Source organism: Heptranchias perlo, chromosome 4 (assembly GCF_035084215.1).
Source record: "Heptranchias perlo isolate sHepPer1 chromosome 4, sHepPer1.hap1, whole genome shotgun sequence".
NCBI classification, from domain to species: Eukaryota; Metazoa; Chordata; class Chondrichthyes; order Hexanchiformes; family Hexanchidae; genus Heptranchias; species Heptranchias perlo.
The window spans coordinates 28,721,563-28,738,162 of record NC_090328.1 but is presented as its reverse complement, the minus strand read 5'-3'; the positions used below and the strand labels follow the sequence as shown (position 1 = coordinate 28,738,162).

General features: G+C 41.2%; 1 protein-coding gene across 3 annotated transcripts in view; it reads right to left on the bottom strand.

Annotated features, from left to right (window-relative positions):
- Positions 1-16,600, bottom strand: part of wdr41 (WD repeat domain 41) — a 52,138-nt gene that overhangs the window by 9,852 nt on the left and 25,686 nt on the right. For all 3 annotated transcript variants that reach the window (XM_067982679.1, XM_067982682.1, XM_067982680.1), the window contains 7 exons: positions 12,620-12,731; positions 10,073-10,135; positions 9,713-9,823; positions 7,785-7,975; positions 7,154-7,275; positions 6,386-6,468; positions 857-990 (listed from right to left, as the gene is read on the bottom strand). In XM_067982679.1, coding sequence (XP_067838780.1) covers positions 857-990; positions 6,386-6,468; positions 7,154-7,275; positions 7,785-7,975; positions 9,713-9,823; positions 10,073-10,135; positions 12,620-12,731 — 816 coding nt within the window. The remainder of the gene's footprint in view (positions 1-856; positions 991-6,385; positions 6,469-7,153; positions 7,276-7,784; positions 7,976-9,712; positions 9,824-10,072; positions 10,136-12,619; positions 12,732-16,600) is intronic.

The window sequence follows — 16,600 nt, the reverse complement described above, 5'->3', positions numbered from 1 at the left end:
TCTCATTCTTCCCACCAAAATGCATTACTTCACACTTCTCTGCATTAAATTTCATCTGCCATGTGTCTGCCCATTTCACCAGTCTGTCTATATCCTCCTGAAATCTGTTACTGAAGAGGGAAAGAGAAGACGGACTCTCTAACTTAGTAGTTCGCACGCCCCAGCCCTTAGTCGGGACCCAGCATCAGCACCTGATCCTAGGAGGCATACATCTGACACCCAAAAGTAGGGTTCATCTATCCAGCACTGGAGCCTGGACCCCTGAAGTTCAGGGAAGCAAAATATATATATATTTTTTAAAAGATATTATGTGACCCCCCTGCCACAGGGGGCATCTAGCATTCAGATGGATGAGGCCACATACTGGCAACCACTTCTCCCAGGTCTAGCAAGCTTTAGTCAGCATTTCCAGCCTCCTCAGTTAAGGGGGGGGGGGGGGGGGGAGAGGCAACACAGATGTGTCCTGAACCTGCCAAAGGCCAGCTCCATTTGCCCCCTCACCATGCCTGCAAACTTCAGTACGTTGTCACCTCAAAAAAATCCATTAAAACTTTTCTGCTCATTGAACTGTGAGTACAGCATCATCAGCGCTTAGCCTACCTGCCCAATTTTATACTGTGTACATACTCCCTGCAAGGGACCATTCCCCAAGCTTAATATCAGAAAATCAGCCTTCATGTCTCACTTCTGGAACAAAAATGAAACCAACATTCTAATTTGTGGATCACTACAATTGTCGTCCTCCCCTAATCCCCTTGATGGGAAATAAACTGAGACATTGAAAAATTCCCTTGCAAGGTATTATGGGCAACAATTTATACTAGAGAAAAAGTGCTCACACTGCACGATTACTCACCCGCACTGCACCCGAATGACCAATCAAATCACCAGTTAACTCCAGGGTCTTTAACACTGAATATTCTAACTTGCGTTTTGCCATCTGGTTCTGCTGCTTGTTTGGCCTGCCAATTCCCCACATGCTAAAGAGCCCTAAAAACAAACACACACAATATAAGCAAGGCTCATTACATCGTACTATATAAATAAGTCAATAAATGCATCACGAGTGTTGAACATTTCTCACAAATTACCAGGTTGACTATCTCTGCAAACAGAGCCGGATGAGACAGTAAGGTAAAATGTTAGTGAAGAGGTTTAGCCAGAAACAAACTAACCCAAAGATGGGCAGGAAGAAAGGCTTCACTTGATGGGTATTTTAAAAAGGAATGCCAGTGTAACTTTGGCTTATCTGATGTAACATGAACTTTGCATTCTGAATTATATACATACATACAGGAAATAAATGTCTTAATAGGAGTGCTGGACTAAAGCCATCAACTCACTTTACCAGGGTGGAAGTCTGCCAAGAGATATGGAGTTAAAGTTGCAACATGTATAGCTGTTTAGGAATTAGGTTTCTCTTTTCAAAGCAATACTGGTTGAATTAAACTATTGGAGAACATGCCAAAACTCAGCTAGAACAGTTTAAAAAGCAAAACATAGCATCCAAGTGGCATAAAAACATCTTAACAGAGCAGAGTTCAACAATTACTGCCAAATATGTAGCATAACAAACTCCAATGCAATCAGCAGAGTTCTCCCCCTTCCTGACTTTGAGCAGTAATCAACAATAACTCTTGAGGTCAAAGTTTCAAAAGTAAGCATATGGGAAACAGAAAGGAGTAAATGAATATTTTACAATGAAAGTACTTCCATAACATTACAGAATGATGGAAACAGACCAGAAAATTGCAGATCCAATAGATGGTTTGTGCCGAGTTCACTTTATTTAAGGTGGCAGTTGGGATGTTAAATTTGGCCTTAATGTCCTTGGGCTATGGAGAATTTTTTTTTAAGTCAGGATTCTCCTGGTAGCTATCCTGCTGGAAAACAAACATGCATAAGCATTCTGACGAAGGGTCATCGACCAGAAACGTTAACTCGGTTTTTTTCTCCACAGATGCTGCCTGACTTGCTGAGTATTTCCAGCATTTTCTGTTTTTATTTCAGATGTCGAGCATCTGCAGTATTTTGCTTTCGATATGTAAGCATTGGACAGGAATAGAATCAGACTCAGCTGTGATGTCTGCCCAATCAGAAGAGCCAGTTGGCAATCACCGCCTAGGCTCACATATGAAGAATAGCCAAATGGACAAGGTAGCAGAAGGCTAGAAGCAAACCTCAGCAAGATTCAGCACTTTCGGAAGAGGAAAGGGGAAAATTGGAAACAAGGAGATGGAGATAACTAGATGCGACAGAGCATCAAATGATTGTGCATCCACGTGATCTGTGCTACAGTTAAGATATGCAAACCTTAGAGAAATCCTACAATCTGCTGACAATAAAATCGGCTAAACTTTTAGTTCAAGACAGGATACCAAACAGCACAAAGGACCTAAAGCAAAATTCTTCTGCATTAGAATCACCTGTACTTGGCTATGCACTTGAAGTGCATAGCCAAGGCTACGAACCAACTACTGGAAAGTGGGATTAGACTTTCTCGACCAGCACTGACACAATGGAACGAGCTGCCAGAGGCAGTAGTGGAGCCGGGAACAATTTTGTCTTTTAAAAAGCATCTGGACAGTTACATGGGTAAGATGGGTATAGAGGGATAACGGCCAAGTGCAGGCAATTGGGACTAGCTTAGTGGTATAAACTGGGCGACGTGGACATGTTGGGCCAAAGGGCCTGTTTCCATGTTGTAAACTTCTATGATTCTATGATTCTAATGGGCCGAATGGCCTCCTTCTGTGCCGTAAATTTTTTATGATTCTATGTTCTATGTTCTATGTAATTACACTATACTATTGGTCCAAAATCAGTAGCTATACAGTGCTAAGCACAGGCAACAAAACTCCAGCTGTACTGTAAGCTGTGATTCACTATCCAGCCACACTTAACAGCAGAGCTCCACTACCACAGGAACTTTTTAAAAAAAGTTAGGAGTGCAGGTGACAGCATCCAACTTCTCATTAGATTGGACACTCTGTAGCGAGTTTACACTGCTTGGCTTTAAAAGAGAGGACTTACATTTGTACAGCACCTTATCACGCTCTCAAATGTGCCAAAGTAGCTCACGTATAATGAATTACATTGTGCAGATATTATGTTGGTATATGTGGCAGCCATTTTGCACGCAGCAAGGTATCACAAACAGCAATGCGACGAATAAGCTATTTAATCTGCGCTTTTTTTGGGTGGTGTTGGCCAGTATACGGAGACAGTATCTAAACTAACATCAGTTAAGTGTGAAGTGTTAACATCTCATCCAGAAGGTCAGATACGTGCAGATTGGCATTATGACTCAGTAATTTTACCATCACTTTTGTGCCAATATGCATCGCAAACCACCTTGCATCAACACAAAAGTGGCAATGTAACTGCAATCTTTTTCTTACGATTAGGAAATGGGTGTCTCATATTTTTAGCAGCAATAAGGAGCCACCCAGCAGATACACCTCACTTGCAGTTCCAATATGAGCTCTTTATCACTTATATAGCAGAAAATCTGAGCCAAACCACCATATAACAGAACAATTTAACAGAATTATTTATCCTTAAGGACCATTAAAGTGGTGCTTTTTAAAAAAAAATTAGTTTCATCAAATTGGTTTTGGTGTTGTAGAAGAGCAGAGAGATTTGGAGGACAAAATTAAGGAAAGATTGGTCAGAAATGTTGAGTTCTTCAGCTTGCGATGAATCACCTGATGTTCTCAGGTAACCAGTAATGATCATTTTGATTAAGTTTTATGACCTTGCTGTGGAGGAGTCTGTACTTGTTGGTAGATTTGGATTTCATCACTGCCACTAATAGAGAGTCAGTTGCTAAATCTTAATATGGTTTTAAAACAGTACATTCTTGGCAAGTAGTAGCAGCTATACAAAGTTTGCCACAATGCAAGACTAAATAACAACCTACTTTTGCTTCACATTTCAGCTCATCTCTTGCATGCAGCTGTTCTTCATTCAGCAGATAATTTGGAAACAGCTACTGTGAAGCAGTTCATCATTAATATCATCAAGCACCCAAACCGAACGAGAAACACATATTATGATGTTTGTGATGAGACCCATGTGAAACTCAGTAGGCCAATCACTATGGTCTCCATGAGATGGTTCAGTTTTCATTTCGCTGCAGTGACTATGGAAAAGGTAAGAGAAAAAAAACTTGCATTCATGTCCTCAAGACATTCTAAAGCACTTCACTGCAAATGAATTGCTCTAAGTGCAGTCACTTGTTTTAAAAGCCAATTTGCGCAAGGCATGGTCCCACAAAAAAAAATTATCTGGTCATTTATTTAATTGTTGTTTCACATTGCAGTGATACCAAGACTTCAGTTTAAAAATATTACACATTATATTTATGTTTCACCATTATCTCTAGTCCTCCCTACTTCATAAAAGCAGTTTGATTTAAACCAATATTATTTACAAAACAATCTACAACATCAATTTACCCTACCTTGCGATAAATTTCAATCACTAACCAAAGAAGAACAAACTAATGCTTTTGATAGTTTTATGTAATAATCAATATTACATTATAGTTCAAAAAAGTTTAATACAGCATGGCATCAATATGATTCCTTATTTCATTGGCCCAAAATCTCCTAGAAACTTGCGCCATTTCAAAGGTACTGGGTTTATTTTACACCGTAAAAGTCCAAGAAATTATGGCGTAAGTGAGTTAAGGCCTTCACACAAGGCCATAATTTCCTGGAACTTTTACACCACTCTGCCAGTACCCTCGCCGTAACAGTGCAAAATTGATCATAGCCCCAGCCAAATCACTGGCAATTGCGAATTTCCTGGATTTACGCCAGCTTTCTCGCCGCAGCCATTTCGGCAGAAAAATAACGGTACAGGTGAATGTATTTAAATTCAAGAGTCAAAATAATTGATTAAAGTAAAATAAATTCTTGATATTTTTAATTCCAACTATAACCCATCAAATACTTTTTCATCATTGTGTGTTAGGTTAAGTGTATAGTGTGTGCATGAAGTGCCTGTTTAAAGCAGCCACCAGAATGTCACTCGAGCCAATATAACATTGGACATATTTCAGGCACCTTTGGAACATGGGACATAGCCCCGAAAAATTGGACCTTCTCAATCATCAGCAAAGTGATGGAAGAAGTCGTCAAAAGTGTAACCAAGTGGCATTTACTCACCAATAACCTGCTCACCAATGCTTAGTTTGGGTTCCACCAGGACCACTTGGCTCCAGACCTCAATCCAACATGAACACAAGAGCTGAATTTCAGAGGCGACGTGAAAGTGACTGTCCTTGACATTAAGGCAGTATTTGACTGAGTGTGGCATCAAGGAACACAAGTAAAACTGGTGAATGGGGACCAGGGAAAATTCTCCAGCAGGTGGAGTCATACCTGGCACAAAGGAAGATGGTTGTCGTCTCAGCCCCAGGGCATTGCTGCAGGAGTTCCTCGGGGCAGCATCCTAGGTCCAACTATCTTCAACTGCTTCATCAATTTCCTTTCCACCATCATATGGTCAGAATTGGTTCTGTTCATTGATGATTGCAGAGTGTTCAGCTCCATTGGCAATTGCCCACATGCAGGAAGACCTGGACAACATCCAGGCTTGGGCTGATAAGTGGCAAGTAACATTTGCGCCACACAAGTGTCAAGCAATGACCATCTCCAACACGAGAGCAAATAACCATCTCCCCTTGGCATTCAATGGCATGACCATCGCCAAATCCCCCACAATCAACATTAACATTTTGCCGTGGCTACTAGAACAGGTCAGAGGTTGGTTATTCTGTAGTGAGTGGCTCACATCCCGACTCTCAAAAGCCTCTCCATCACCTACGGCACAAGTTATAGAGTGTGATGGAATACTCTCCACTTGTCCGGATGGGTGCAACTGCAACAATACTTGAGAATTTCAACACCATCCATGACAACGCAGTCTGGTTGATCAGCACTCCATCCACCAGCTTAAACATCCCCTCACTCCAACCGCGGCCCTGGCTGCAGTGTATACCATCTACAGGATGCACTACAGCAAGTCACCAAGACGTCTTCAGCAGCACCTCCCAAACCTGCAACCTCCACCACCCAGAAGGACAAGGGCAGCAGGTGCATGGGAACACCAACCCCTCCAAATTCACCTTCAAGTCACACACCATCCTGACTTGGACCTATATTGCCATTCCTTCATCGTTGTTGGGTCAAAATGCTGGAACTCCCTACCTCACAGCATTGTGGACTGCAGCAGTTCAAGAAGGCCCACCATCACCTCAAGGACAACTAGGGATGGGAAATAAATACTGGCCTTGCCAGCGACGCCTATATCCCAAGAATGAATACACTTTTAAAAAAAAAATCTACCTATGCATACAACATAAAGCTGCACTAACCTGGTGTAGCAGGCTCAGCTGGAGGAAGCTCCTGTAATTCCCAGAGGCGAACACTGCCATCCTCAGAGCAGGAAACCAACTGGCTGCAAAACATATTGAAATGTAGACATTATTTTCAGAGTACAGGACATCCAACAGCTATCACTTGTCAGCCATACAAAGAAAATTGGTTTTATTGTTACATTCAACATACACTAAATGTCAATTATTGCATTTTGTACAAGGCATTCTGAACTTAATTACGGCAACACTTTTAAGTGAACAATGCAATGAGTATTAAATGCTTATAACAAGAAAATACTAATCCAAGTTTAAAACTTTTCCACAGATTCAGTAAAATAGCAATCTGCATTACAATATTTCAGATTTTGCATTCTCAACTTGTGTAAAATTTAGAAATACATACCTAAAGAAATGCTATGCCTGAAGGCACAGCAAAAGCTCTTAACTTTTAAATTGAGGGTATTTTCTGAACTGATCTTGGAATTTAACTACAAATCTACAGTTCAAGTTAATGACCATCTACATTTTCCAAAGTGGTTTAGATACTACAGAATCATTTAAAATGAATCAAAACAAATGTCAGTGCATTTTAAAACAGAACTGTAAAGAAACACTAAATATAGATAGAAGATGCTTGGAGAAAACCAATAGTTTAAGTACTACTTCATTTGTAATCATCTTCCTGCCTCTTGTATTTTATAATATCTAACAGCATGTTGCTTTATCCTTAATAGGTCACTATAAAATTCAGATCAAGCTCCATACTTGTTTGGTAATTTTGCAATGTGCAATACACGTGAATCATGTGCCACTTGCTGATATGCAATCACTGTTTTTGTCTGAAGGTTATACACGTAGATTCCAGTCCCAATGGCAGCAAAAACGTTCTACAAGGAAAAAAAATATTAGAAATGAAAGTCTAACTTACCACAAATATTATTTAGCTTAACAGCATATCCTTATAAAGAGGTATGGTGTCTCTACATTGAAGGGTTTGGCAAACTCCTTAATTGTTGATTTGATGGGCTGTTTTGTAGCATAGATGAGATCAATCACCATTAAAAAATGGGGGAAAGGCTGAGCCTTGTCCACTTTAATAAGTGATTAATTTAATTTTTTATCTTTTATGTTCTTCCCATTATACTTCAGTCAAGAAAGGAAGAGAGAAAAAAGCTATCTGAATTGTAGATTCTCAGCAGTTACAATCAAAGCTACTCATCAGTTGAGCAACAGCAAGGTGTGCTTTATTGGTTGTTAGAGACATTAGAGCTAGCAAGTGGCGCTTTTTCGTTCCATTTTTAACACAGTAAAATCAGAATTATATATAATCTTCAAGAGTTGAATGTTAAATAGCTGTATTAAGTTTTGGGATAAATGTCAGCGCATTTTACTTTACCTCTCTATCTGAGGACAGATGATGGATGCAGGTTTCATGCTGGTATGGGGTCCGTGATATCTTTATCTCAGCTGGTTTGTCAGACTTTGGAGCAGCATTCCAGAATTGGGATTCAGATGCTTGAACTGTCCAATCCAGTGCATCCCAAATTATCAACTCACCCACGTGGGATCCAGTTGCAAATGTATTATCTATTAATGGAAACACACAATTCACTGTGATACCACATTATTTTATGTGGCAGTGTATCTGTTTCACTGGAATCTTGTCAGAGTGTTCTGGACTGCTCTAAGTAATGATCTCAGTTGATGCAAACAACTCAAATAAAATCTTGCCTACAGAATATTCCTCTGATAATCCATGATCTGACTCAGAACAGGAATCAGACAAATCCTTAGGTCCTGCTGATAAAAATCAGAATCAAGACAACAGAAAACATCAGCAGCATAGCAGCAACCAAGGCACCCAAAGGAGACTAATTGCAGTAGATTTTGTCAATCTATTCATCTCCTGAGATTCAGGAGAGGAAAATTACTTCTACGAAATTTCAAAAGGTTATCTCCAGACTGCCATCGGAAGTCACAAGTCTTCATTAAACCCAATTCCCCCAATGACACTTGATTAATTTGTAAGAAATGAAGATGTTTTCTCCAAAGAAGCCAGACATGACTCTAGCCACTTAAAATAAAGACGACTGCAAGTACCAAGACACACTATCAAGCCAGTTTTCAATGGCACCGAAATCATCTGCCTATAGCGGAGAAAGACACCAAGATGTCGATAGAATGCCCACCTTGTAGTTTATGAATATACTAGGTCCGATTCCTCCGTCCTGTTTGCCAGAAGAGCAGGTAGGCGGATATGGCACAAAGGAAACAAGAAACTGGGATGGAGGGGGAGGGGCGTCCCTGCTCAATGTTTTTCACGGCTGCAATTCATTGCTCTTCGATTAGCTGTAGTGCTTGCACCCATTTCATGGGTAAGCCTCACTAACAAAGAAAAATATCCCAGATGCTTCACGGAGGTGTATTCAAAGAAATAGATGCTGAGCAAAAGGAACAACTATTAGCAGGGTTGACCAAAAGCTTATTCAGAGGTGAATTTTATGGAGGGCCTTAAAAGGAGGAGAGGGAGGTGAAGATGGGTTGAGGGAAGGAATTCCAAAACGTGGAGTCTTGGCATGGCCACCAATAATGGGGCAAAGTGGGGGTGGAAGGTAAGCACAAGAGGCCAGAGTCAGAGGAACGCAAAGTTCTAGCGAGGTTGTAGGGCTGGAGGAGGTTACAGAGATAGGGAGGAGCAAGCCCTATGATGGGATTTAAACATAAGGATAAAAATTTTAAAGTTGAAGCATTGGGGGACAAAGAGTCAATGTAGGTCACCGAGGAAAGGGGTGATGGTTGAGCAGGACTTAGTATAGGATAGGATCTGGGCAGCAGAGTTTTGGATGCGTTGAAGTGAACGGAGGGTAGTGGTGGCAGGCTGGTCGGCCAGAAGAGCATTGGAATAGTCAAATCTGGAAGTGATGAGTGTTGCAGCAGCAGATGAGTTCAGGACAAACGATGTTACAGAGGTGGACGCAGGCAGCCTTTGTGACAGAGAGGATTTGGGGTCGAATAGGACACTAAGGTTGTGAATAGTCTGGTTCAGCCTGCATCAGTGGCCAGGGAAAGGGATGGAATCTGTGGTGAAGGTAGGGAGTTTATGCCAGAGGCCAAAGGCGATGGCTTCAGCCTTCACAATGTTTAACTGGAGAAAACTGTGGCTCACCAGAGAGTGGATACCGGATAAGCTCTGTGTTACTTCCAGTACCCTAAGAAAAGGATTTTTCTGTATTGCATCAAATTTACATTCACCTCCAGCTGAGTAAGGAATAGTTAATGCAATAAGTCCAGAAAAACCCAAGTAAAATAATAAAATGAATTTACCATTTATACTGATTAGTGCTCGAATATCATCTTCATGGTTTGAGAGTCTTCTCATCTCAATAATTTCCCAAGTCTGAGATTCTGATGATGATGGTATCAGCTTGAAAATAACTTAAATGAGAAGATAGCAAAGTACAGTCATATAGAAAATAATCTAAACAAGCTTTCAGTTTCAATTCTTTTTTAAATGCAACACAGCAAATTGATTTGCATATGGAGAACAATTTTGAATTAGTTTGGATAGTTTGCAAATTAGAATCTTACAAAAAAGTAGTTAACAGGTGGTTCTCTCATTTCAATTCTCTCTTTTTTTTTATTAAACACCTGAATGTGCTTGTTCAACTTTAGTAAAAGTCGTACTTAGCTCCTTCCTGATCACTGCAGCAATGTTGTTTTTCGGTAGTTCTATCATCGAACTCACATCTGTTTAAAAAAAATAACAAATTTAGTAACTATTATGTGTGCCAGGTGACACATAATATTCTTCATACCAATATGTAAGAAGCTCAACAAGGCAGAAAGCACTGCTAGACCTAGTAGTGGGAAATGAACCACAGTAGATAAGAGGTAAGCGTGCGAGAACATCTAGGGAGTAGTGATCCTCAAAAAACCCACCCTTGACCTCTCTGTCCTTGCAAACTACCACCCCAACTCCAACCTTCCTTTCCTCTCCAAAGTCCTTGAACGTGTCATTGCCTTCCAAATCTGTGCCCATCTTTCCTGCAACTCCATGTTTGAACCTCTCCAATCAGGTTTCCGTCCCTGCCACAGCACTGAAATGGCCCTATCAAAGTCACAAATTACATCCTATGTGATTGTGGTGCACTATCCCTCCTTGTCCTTCTTGGTCTGTCTGCAGCCTTTGACAGTTTACTACACCATCCTCCTGTAACGGCTCTCCTCCACTGTCCAGTTGAGTGGGTGTTCCCACACCTGGTTCCATTCCTATCGATCCAGCCATAGCCAGAGAACCTCGTACAATGGCTACTCTTCCCATTCCAGCACCGTTACCTCTGGAGTCCCCCAAGAATCTATCCTTGGCCCCCTCCTATTTCTCATCTACATGCTGCCCCTCATGACATCTTTGAAAACACGTCAGATTCCACGTGTGCGCTGATGACACCCAGCTCTACTTCACCACCTCTCTCGACCCCTCCTCTATGATTTGTCACATTGCTTGTCCGACATCCAGTATTGGATAGCAGAAATTTCCTCCAATTAAAGAAAATTCCTCCAATTGGGAAGACAAAAGCCATCGTCTTTGGCCCCCACCATAAACTCTGTTCCCTAGCCACCGATTCCATCTTCCTCCTTGGCCACTGTCTGAGGCTGAACCAGACTGTTCACAACCTCTGTGCCCTATTTGACCCTGAGCTGAGCTTCCGACCCCATAATCTCTCCATAGCCAAGACCGTCTACTTCCACCTCCTTAATGTCGCCCTTCTCCGCCCCTGCTTCAGCCCACATGCTGCTGAAACCCTCATCATCCATGCTTTTATTACCTCCAGACTCGACTATTCCAATGCTCCCTGGCCAGCCTCCATTTTCCACCGTCCATAAACTTGAGATCATCCAAAACTCTACTACCTGTATCCTAACTCACACCACGTCCCGTTCACCCATCACCCCGCACGTGCTGACCGACACTGGGCCAGGTTCAGCAAAGCCTCTAATTTAAAATTCTCATCCTTGTATTCAATCCCTCCATGGCATCACACCTCCCTATCTCTGTAACCTCCTCCAACCCTACAGCCCTTCGAGAACTCTGCATTCCTCCTATTCTGGCTTCTTGTGCATCCCTGATTTCCTTCACTCCACCATTGGCAGGTGTGCCTTCAGCTGTCTAGGCCGTAAGCTCTGGAATTCCCTCCCTAAACCTCTCCATGCCTCTATCTCTCCCTCTTCCTTTAAGGCGCTCCTTAATACCAAGTTTTTAGTCATCAGTCCTAATACCTCCTTTTGCGGCTTGGCGTCAAATTTTGTCTGCTAAGGCTCCTGTGAAACACCTTAGGATGTTTTACTATGTTAAAGACATTATATAAATGCAAGCTGTTGTTTTTTAGCCACAGTTAAGTCCTCAAGTTTCACTCACCCCATTGCTGGCTGCTCCGCTCTCTCCCACTCACCCGTTGCTGCTGCTTCCGGCTCAGCAAAAAATGCTGGGACCCATGCTCATCCCATTCCCCAGTGTGTGTCTCTCTCTCTCTCTCTCTCTCTCTCTCTCTCTCCGAGCCCCCATTCCCTTGTCTCCCTTTACCCGACCCCCATTGTGGACAATTTTCCAATCAACTATCTCAGCAGACCAGGTAACTTGCTGCAGGGAAGGTCTTGAAAATCTACTTTTGTGTAAACTTTGTTTCTTCTAGCTTGACTTGTAGGAAGTTTTGTCAAAATGTCTGGTATATTTAAAAAAATTAACCAAATGCCAAGTCAAGAAGCAAAATTTAAAAAGACTGGGACAAAAGAACACTGATGTAACGGTATTAAGTATTACAACTATAAAAAAAGTGGAAAGAGGGAGCCTTTACTTGAAGAATACCAATGGGAGACAATGCAAGAAAAGGATTGGTCTAAAAAAGGTAGGGTTTATTCATCAAAGAAGGCAGCGAAAAAGACCTAAAATCAGTACACAATAGTTGGTGGCAAAGTTCATAAGCAGCAAGTGCTCCAACTGTTAGAAATAAATATACGTTATCACCCTCAAATCAACAGCTTTGATGCTTTTGGTATGTTGATAATAGTTTTATCTGATTTTATTCTACAATTTTCCATCTAAGATTGGTTACCCTGAGCAAGGTCTATTAATCCAGTTTCGTGAAGATTATCTTGGATAGGAACATATTTGCCATAAAAAGTGAAACATGAAAGGGAATGTCTGGATTAGTGCAGTAATTTGAAACACAATACCTGCATCTTTAAAGCGAAGTGTTTTGCAGAGCAACTCTGCATGACAGTTCCAAATGCATACTTCGTCCCCTCCAGACAACCAAACGTCAAGTCTTTCGATAATCATCAGACACTGCCAAAGTAAACCAAATAATAAGGTTGCTAGTGCAATGAATTTTGACAGATTAGTCTCCAGTAGATCTATGCTTACACAATCTTTAGTTCAAATCCCTAGACCGGCATATTGTAAAACATACAGATCACTTGGTACAACAATTTTGAATTGGGTTACAACATACTGTTTTCATGCATGGAATGGAAAGGTGTACATAGTTATTAAAACTAAAAAAAAGTGATTCTTGGAATATGTCCAAGATAATGAAAGGTTAGTCTTTAGCTCACCTGACAAATGCCTCAATTATATTAATGCCTTCCTTGTGATGCATTTTATTTCTATTCACTGTTAAATTCAAATTACTAAAGTAGAGAAGCATTAGACTGTTCTCTGTATTTGTTCAAATATGCAAGGCAGTGAGCAAGTTGACCATACACACTACTAATCAAGGCACATAAACCAATTATCCAATCAATAAATAAAAGCAGGGTCGATAGCATGCAGTCAAGGTTACATGATATACCCACATCTAGGAACATAGGAACAGGAGTAGGCCATTCAGCCCCTTGAGCCTGTCGCGCCTTTCAATTAGATCATGGTTGATCTGTTTCTTAACTCCATCTACTCTCCTTGGTTCTGTAACTCTTAATAGCCTTGGCTAACAAAAATCTATCGCTCTCAGTTTTGAAATTTTCAACTGACTTAGCCTCAGCAGTTTTTTTTTTGGGGGGGGGGGGGGGGGAAAAGAGAGTGTGTTCCAGATTTCCACTACCCTTTGTGTGAAGAAGTGCTTCTGACATCATCCCTGAATGGTTCAGCTCTAATTTTAAGGTTATACCCCCTTGTTCTGGACTCTCCCAGAGGAAATAGTTTCTCTCCATCTATCCTATCAAATCCTTTAATTAAATCACTCTTTAACCTTCTATATTCAAGGGAATATAAGCCTAGTCTATGCAACCTGTCCTCGATATCATACTGGTGAATCTGCGCTACACCCCCTCCAAGGCCAATATATCCTTCCTGAGGTGTGGTGCCCAGAACTGAATGCAGTACTACAGATAGGGTCTAACCTGAGCTCTGTACAGCTGTGACGTAACTTCCACCCCTCTTGGGATAAAGGCCAACATTCCATTAATCTTTTAAATTATATTTTGTACCTGCCCACTAGCTTTTAGTGATTTCTGTACTTGGACCCCTAAATCTCCCAGCTCATCCACAGTTCCCAGCTTCTTGCCATTTAGAAAATACTCTGATCTATATTTCTTAGGTCCAAAGTGGATGACCTCACACTTTCCCACATTGAACACCATCTGCCATTGTTTGCCCAATCACTTAATCTATCAATGTCCCTTTGCAACTTTTTGTTCCCATTTACTATGTCACCTTAGTGTCGTTCGCAAACGGCTCTCTATTCCTTCATCCAAGTCATTTATAAATATAGTGAAAAGCTGTGACCCCAGTACAGATCCCTGGGGACACCTCTAGTCACATCCTGCCAATTTGAGTACCTATCCATTATCCTATTCTCTTGTCTCCTCCCTCCTAACTAATTCCCCATCCCAGCCAATAGGTTGCCTCCAATTCCATGTGCTCTCATTTTTGTTTAATAGTTTCTTATATGGAATCTTGTCGAATGTCTTCTGAAAATCCATATAAATAACATCCATAGACACTCCCTTATCTACCACGTTAGTTACCTCCTCAAAAAAATTCAACTAGATTTGTTAAACATGACTTACCTTTTACAAATCCATGCTGGCTCTCTGATCAGCTCATATTTCTCCAAATGCTCAGTCATTCTGTCTCTAATAACAGATTCTAGTAACTACCCCATAACTGATGTTAGACTAATAGGCCTATAATTTCATAATGTGGAGATGCCGGTGATGGACTGGGGTGGACAAATGTAAGTAATCTTACAACACCAGGTTATAGTCCAACAGTTTTATTTGAAAATCACAAGCTTTCTCCATCGTCAGGTGAGTGTGGAATTCCTTGAAGGTTACCGCATATATAGTCAGAGAACAATGCCTGGTGATTACAGATAATCTTTCCAACTGCCCGTTGTCAAGGCGATCAGAGAGAGACAGTAAATACAGGACTACTGAATATACAAACGGTCCGAACCCAAAAACAGAGAGAGAGAGAAACATCCGAAAGGAAGAGAAAGAGAGAGAATGACCAGTTGTATTAAAAACAGATAACACTTTTTTCGCTGGTGGGGTTACGTGTAGCGTGACATGAACCCAAGATCCCGGTTGAGGCTGTCCTCATGGGTGCGGAACTTGGCAAATCTCCAGGACCCGGTGGTTTCCACCCCAGGGTATTAAAAGACATACACTGGAAATTGTTGGTGCGTTAGTCATGATATTCCAAAACTCTCTCGATTCAGGAATTGTCCCCTTGGATTGGCCAAGTTCCGCACCCATGAGGACGGCCTCAACCGGGATCTTGGGTTCATGTCACGCTACACGTAACCCCACCAGCGAAAAAAGAGTTATCTGTTTTTAATACAACTGGTCATTCTCTCTCTTTCTCTTCCTTTCGGATGTTTCTCTCTCTCTCTCTCTCTCTCTCTCTGTTTTTGGGTTCGGACCATTTGTATATTCAGTAGTTCTGTATTTACTGTCTTCTCTGTCTGATTGCCTTGACAACGGGCAGTTGGAAAGATTATCTGTAATCACCAGGCATTGTTCTCTGACTATATATGCGGTAACCTTCAAGGAATTCCACACTCAACAGACAAAGGAGAAAGCCTCCGAAAGCTTGTGATTTTCAAATAAAACTGTTGGACTATAACCTGGTGTTGTAAGATTACTTATAATTTCATAGCTTATCTCTCTTACCCTTTTTAAATAGCGGAGTGACATTGGCAATTTTCCAATCCAAGGGGACAATTCCTGAATCAAGAGAGTTTTGGAATATCATGACTAACGCACCAACAATTTCCAGTGTATGTCTTTTAATACCCTGGGGTGGAAACCACCGGGTCCTGGAGATTTGTCCATCTTTAATTATATTAGTTCCTCCATCACCATGCTTTTACTTATATTGAATCTAGTTAGTTCCTCCCCTTGATTTACTTTTAGTTTTCCTTGCATCTCTGGTATATGATCATCATCCTCTGCTGTGAAGACCAATACAAAGTAGCTGTTTAGCAATTACAATATCACCTGCGACTGTCATTAAGGTGCCCACATGACTCTTAGCCACCCTCTTTCTCTTAATATATTTGTAAAAACCTTTAGTGCTGTCCTTGTCATCCCTCGCAAGCTTTTTCTCGTATTCCCTTTTTGCAGTTCTTACCACTTTCTGTGCATCCCTTTGCTGTTCTTTCTCCCAGTCCACTGGATCTCTACTGTTCTTTGCCTTTTATAAGCCCATTCTTTTTGTTTTATATGATCTCTCACATCCTTTGTTGATCAAGGTTGTTTAATTACACAAGTAGAGGTCTTGTATTCCACCAAATACTTTTTTGAACACCTCCCACTGTTCATCCGTAGTTTTATCAGTTAGTAGTTCTGCCCAGTCTATTGTGGTCAATTTCTGCTTACCTAAATTTAATACCTTAGTTCATGACTCACTTGTCTCCCTCTAGGAACATAGGGACAGGAGTAGGCCATTCAGCCCCTCGTGCCTGCTCCACCATTTGATAAGATCATGGCTGATCTGTGATCTAACTCCATATACCTGCCTTTGGCCCTTATCCCTTAATACCTTTGGTTGCCAAAAAGCTATCTATCTCAGATTTGAATTTAGCAATTGAGCTAGTATCAATTGCCGTTTGCGGAAGAGAGTTCCAAACTTCTACCACCCTTTGTGTAGAAATGTTTTCTAATCTCACTGCTGAAAGGTCTGGCTCTAATTTTTAGACTGTGCCCCCTACT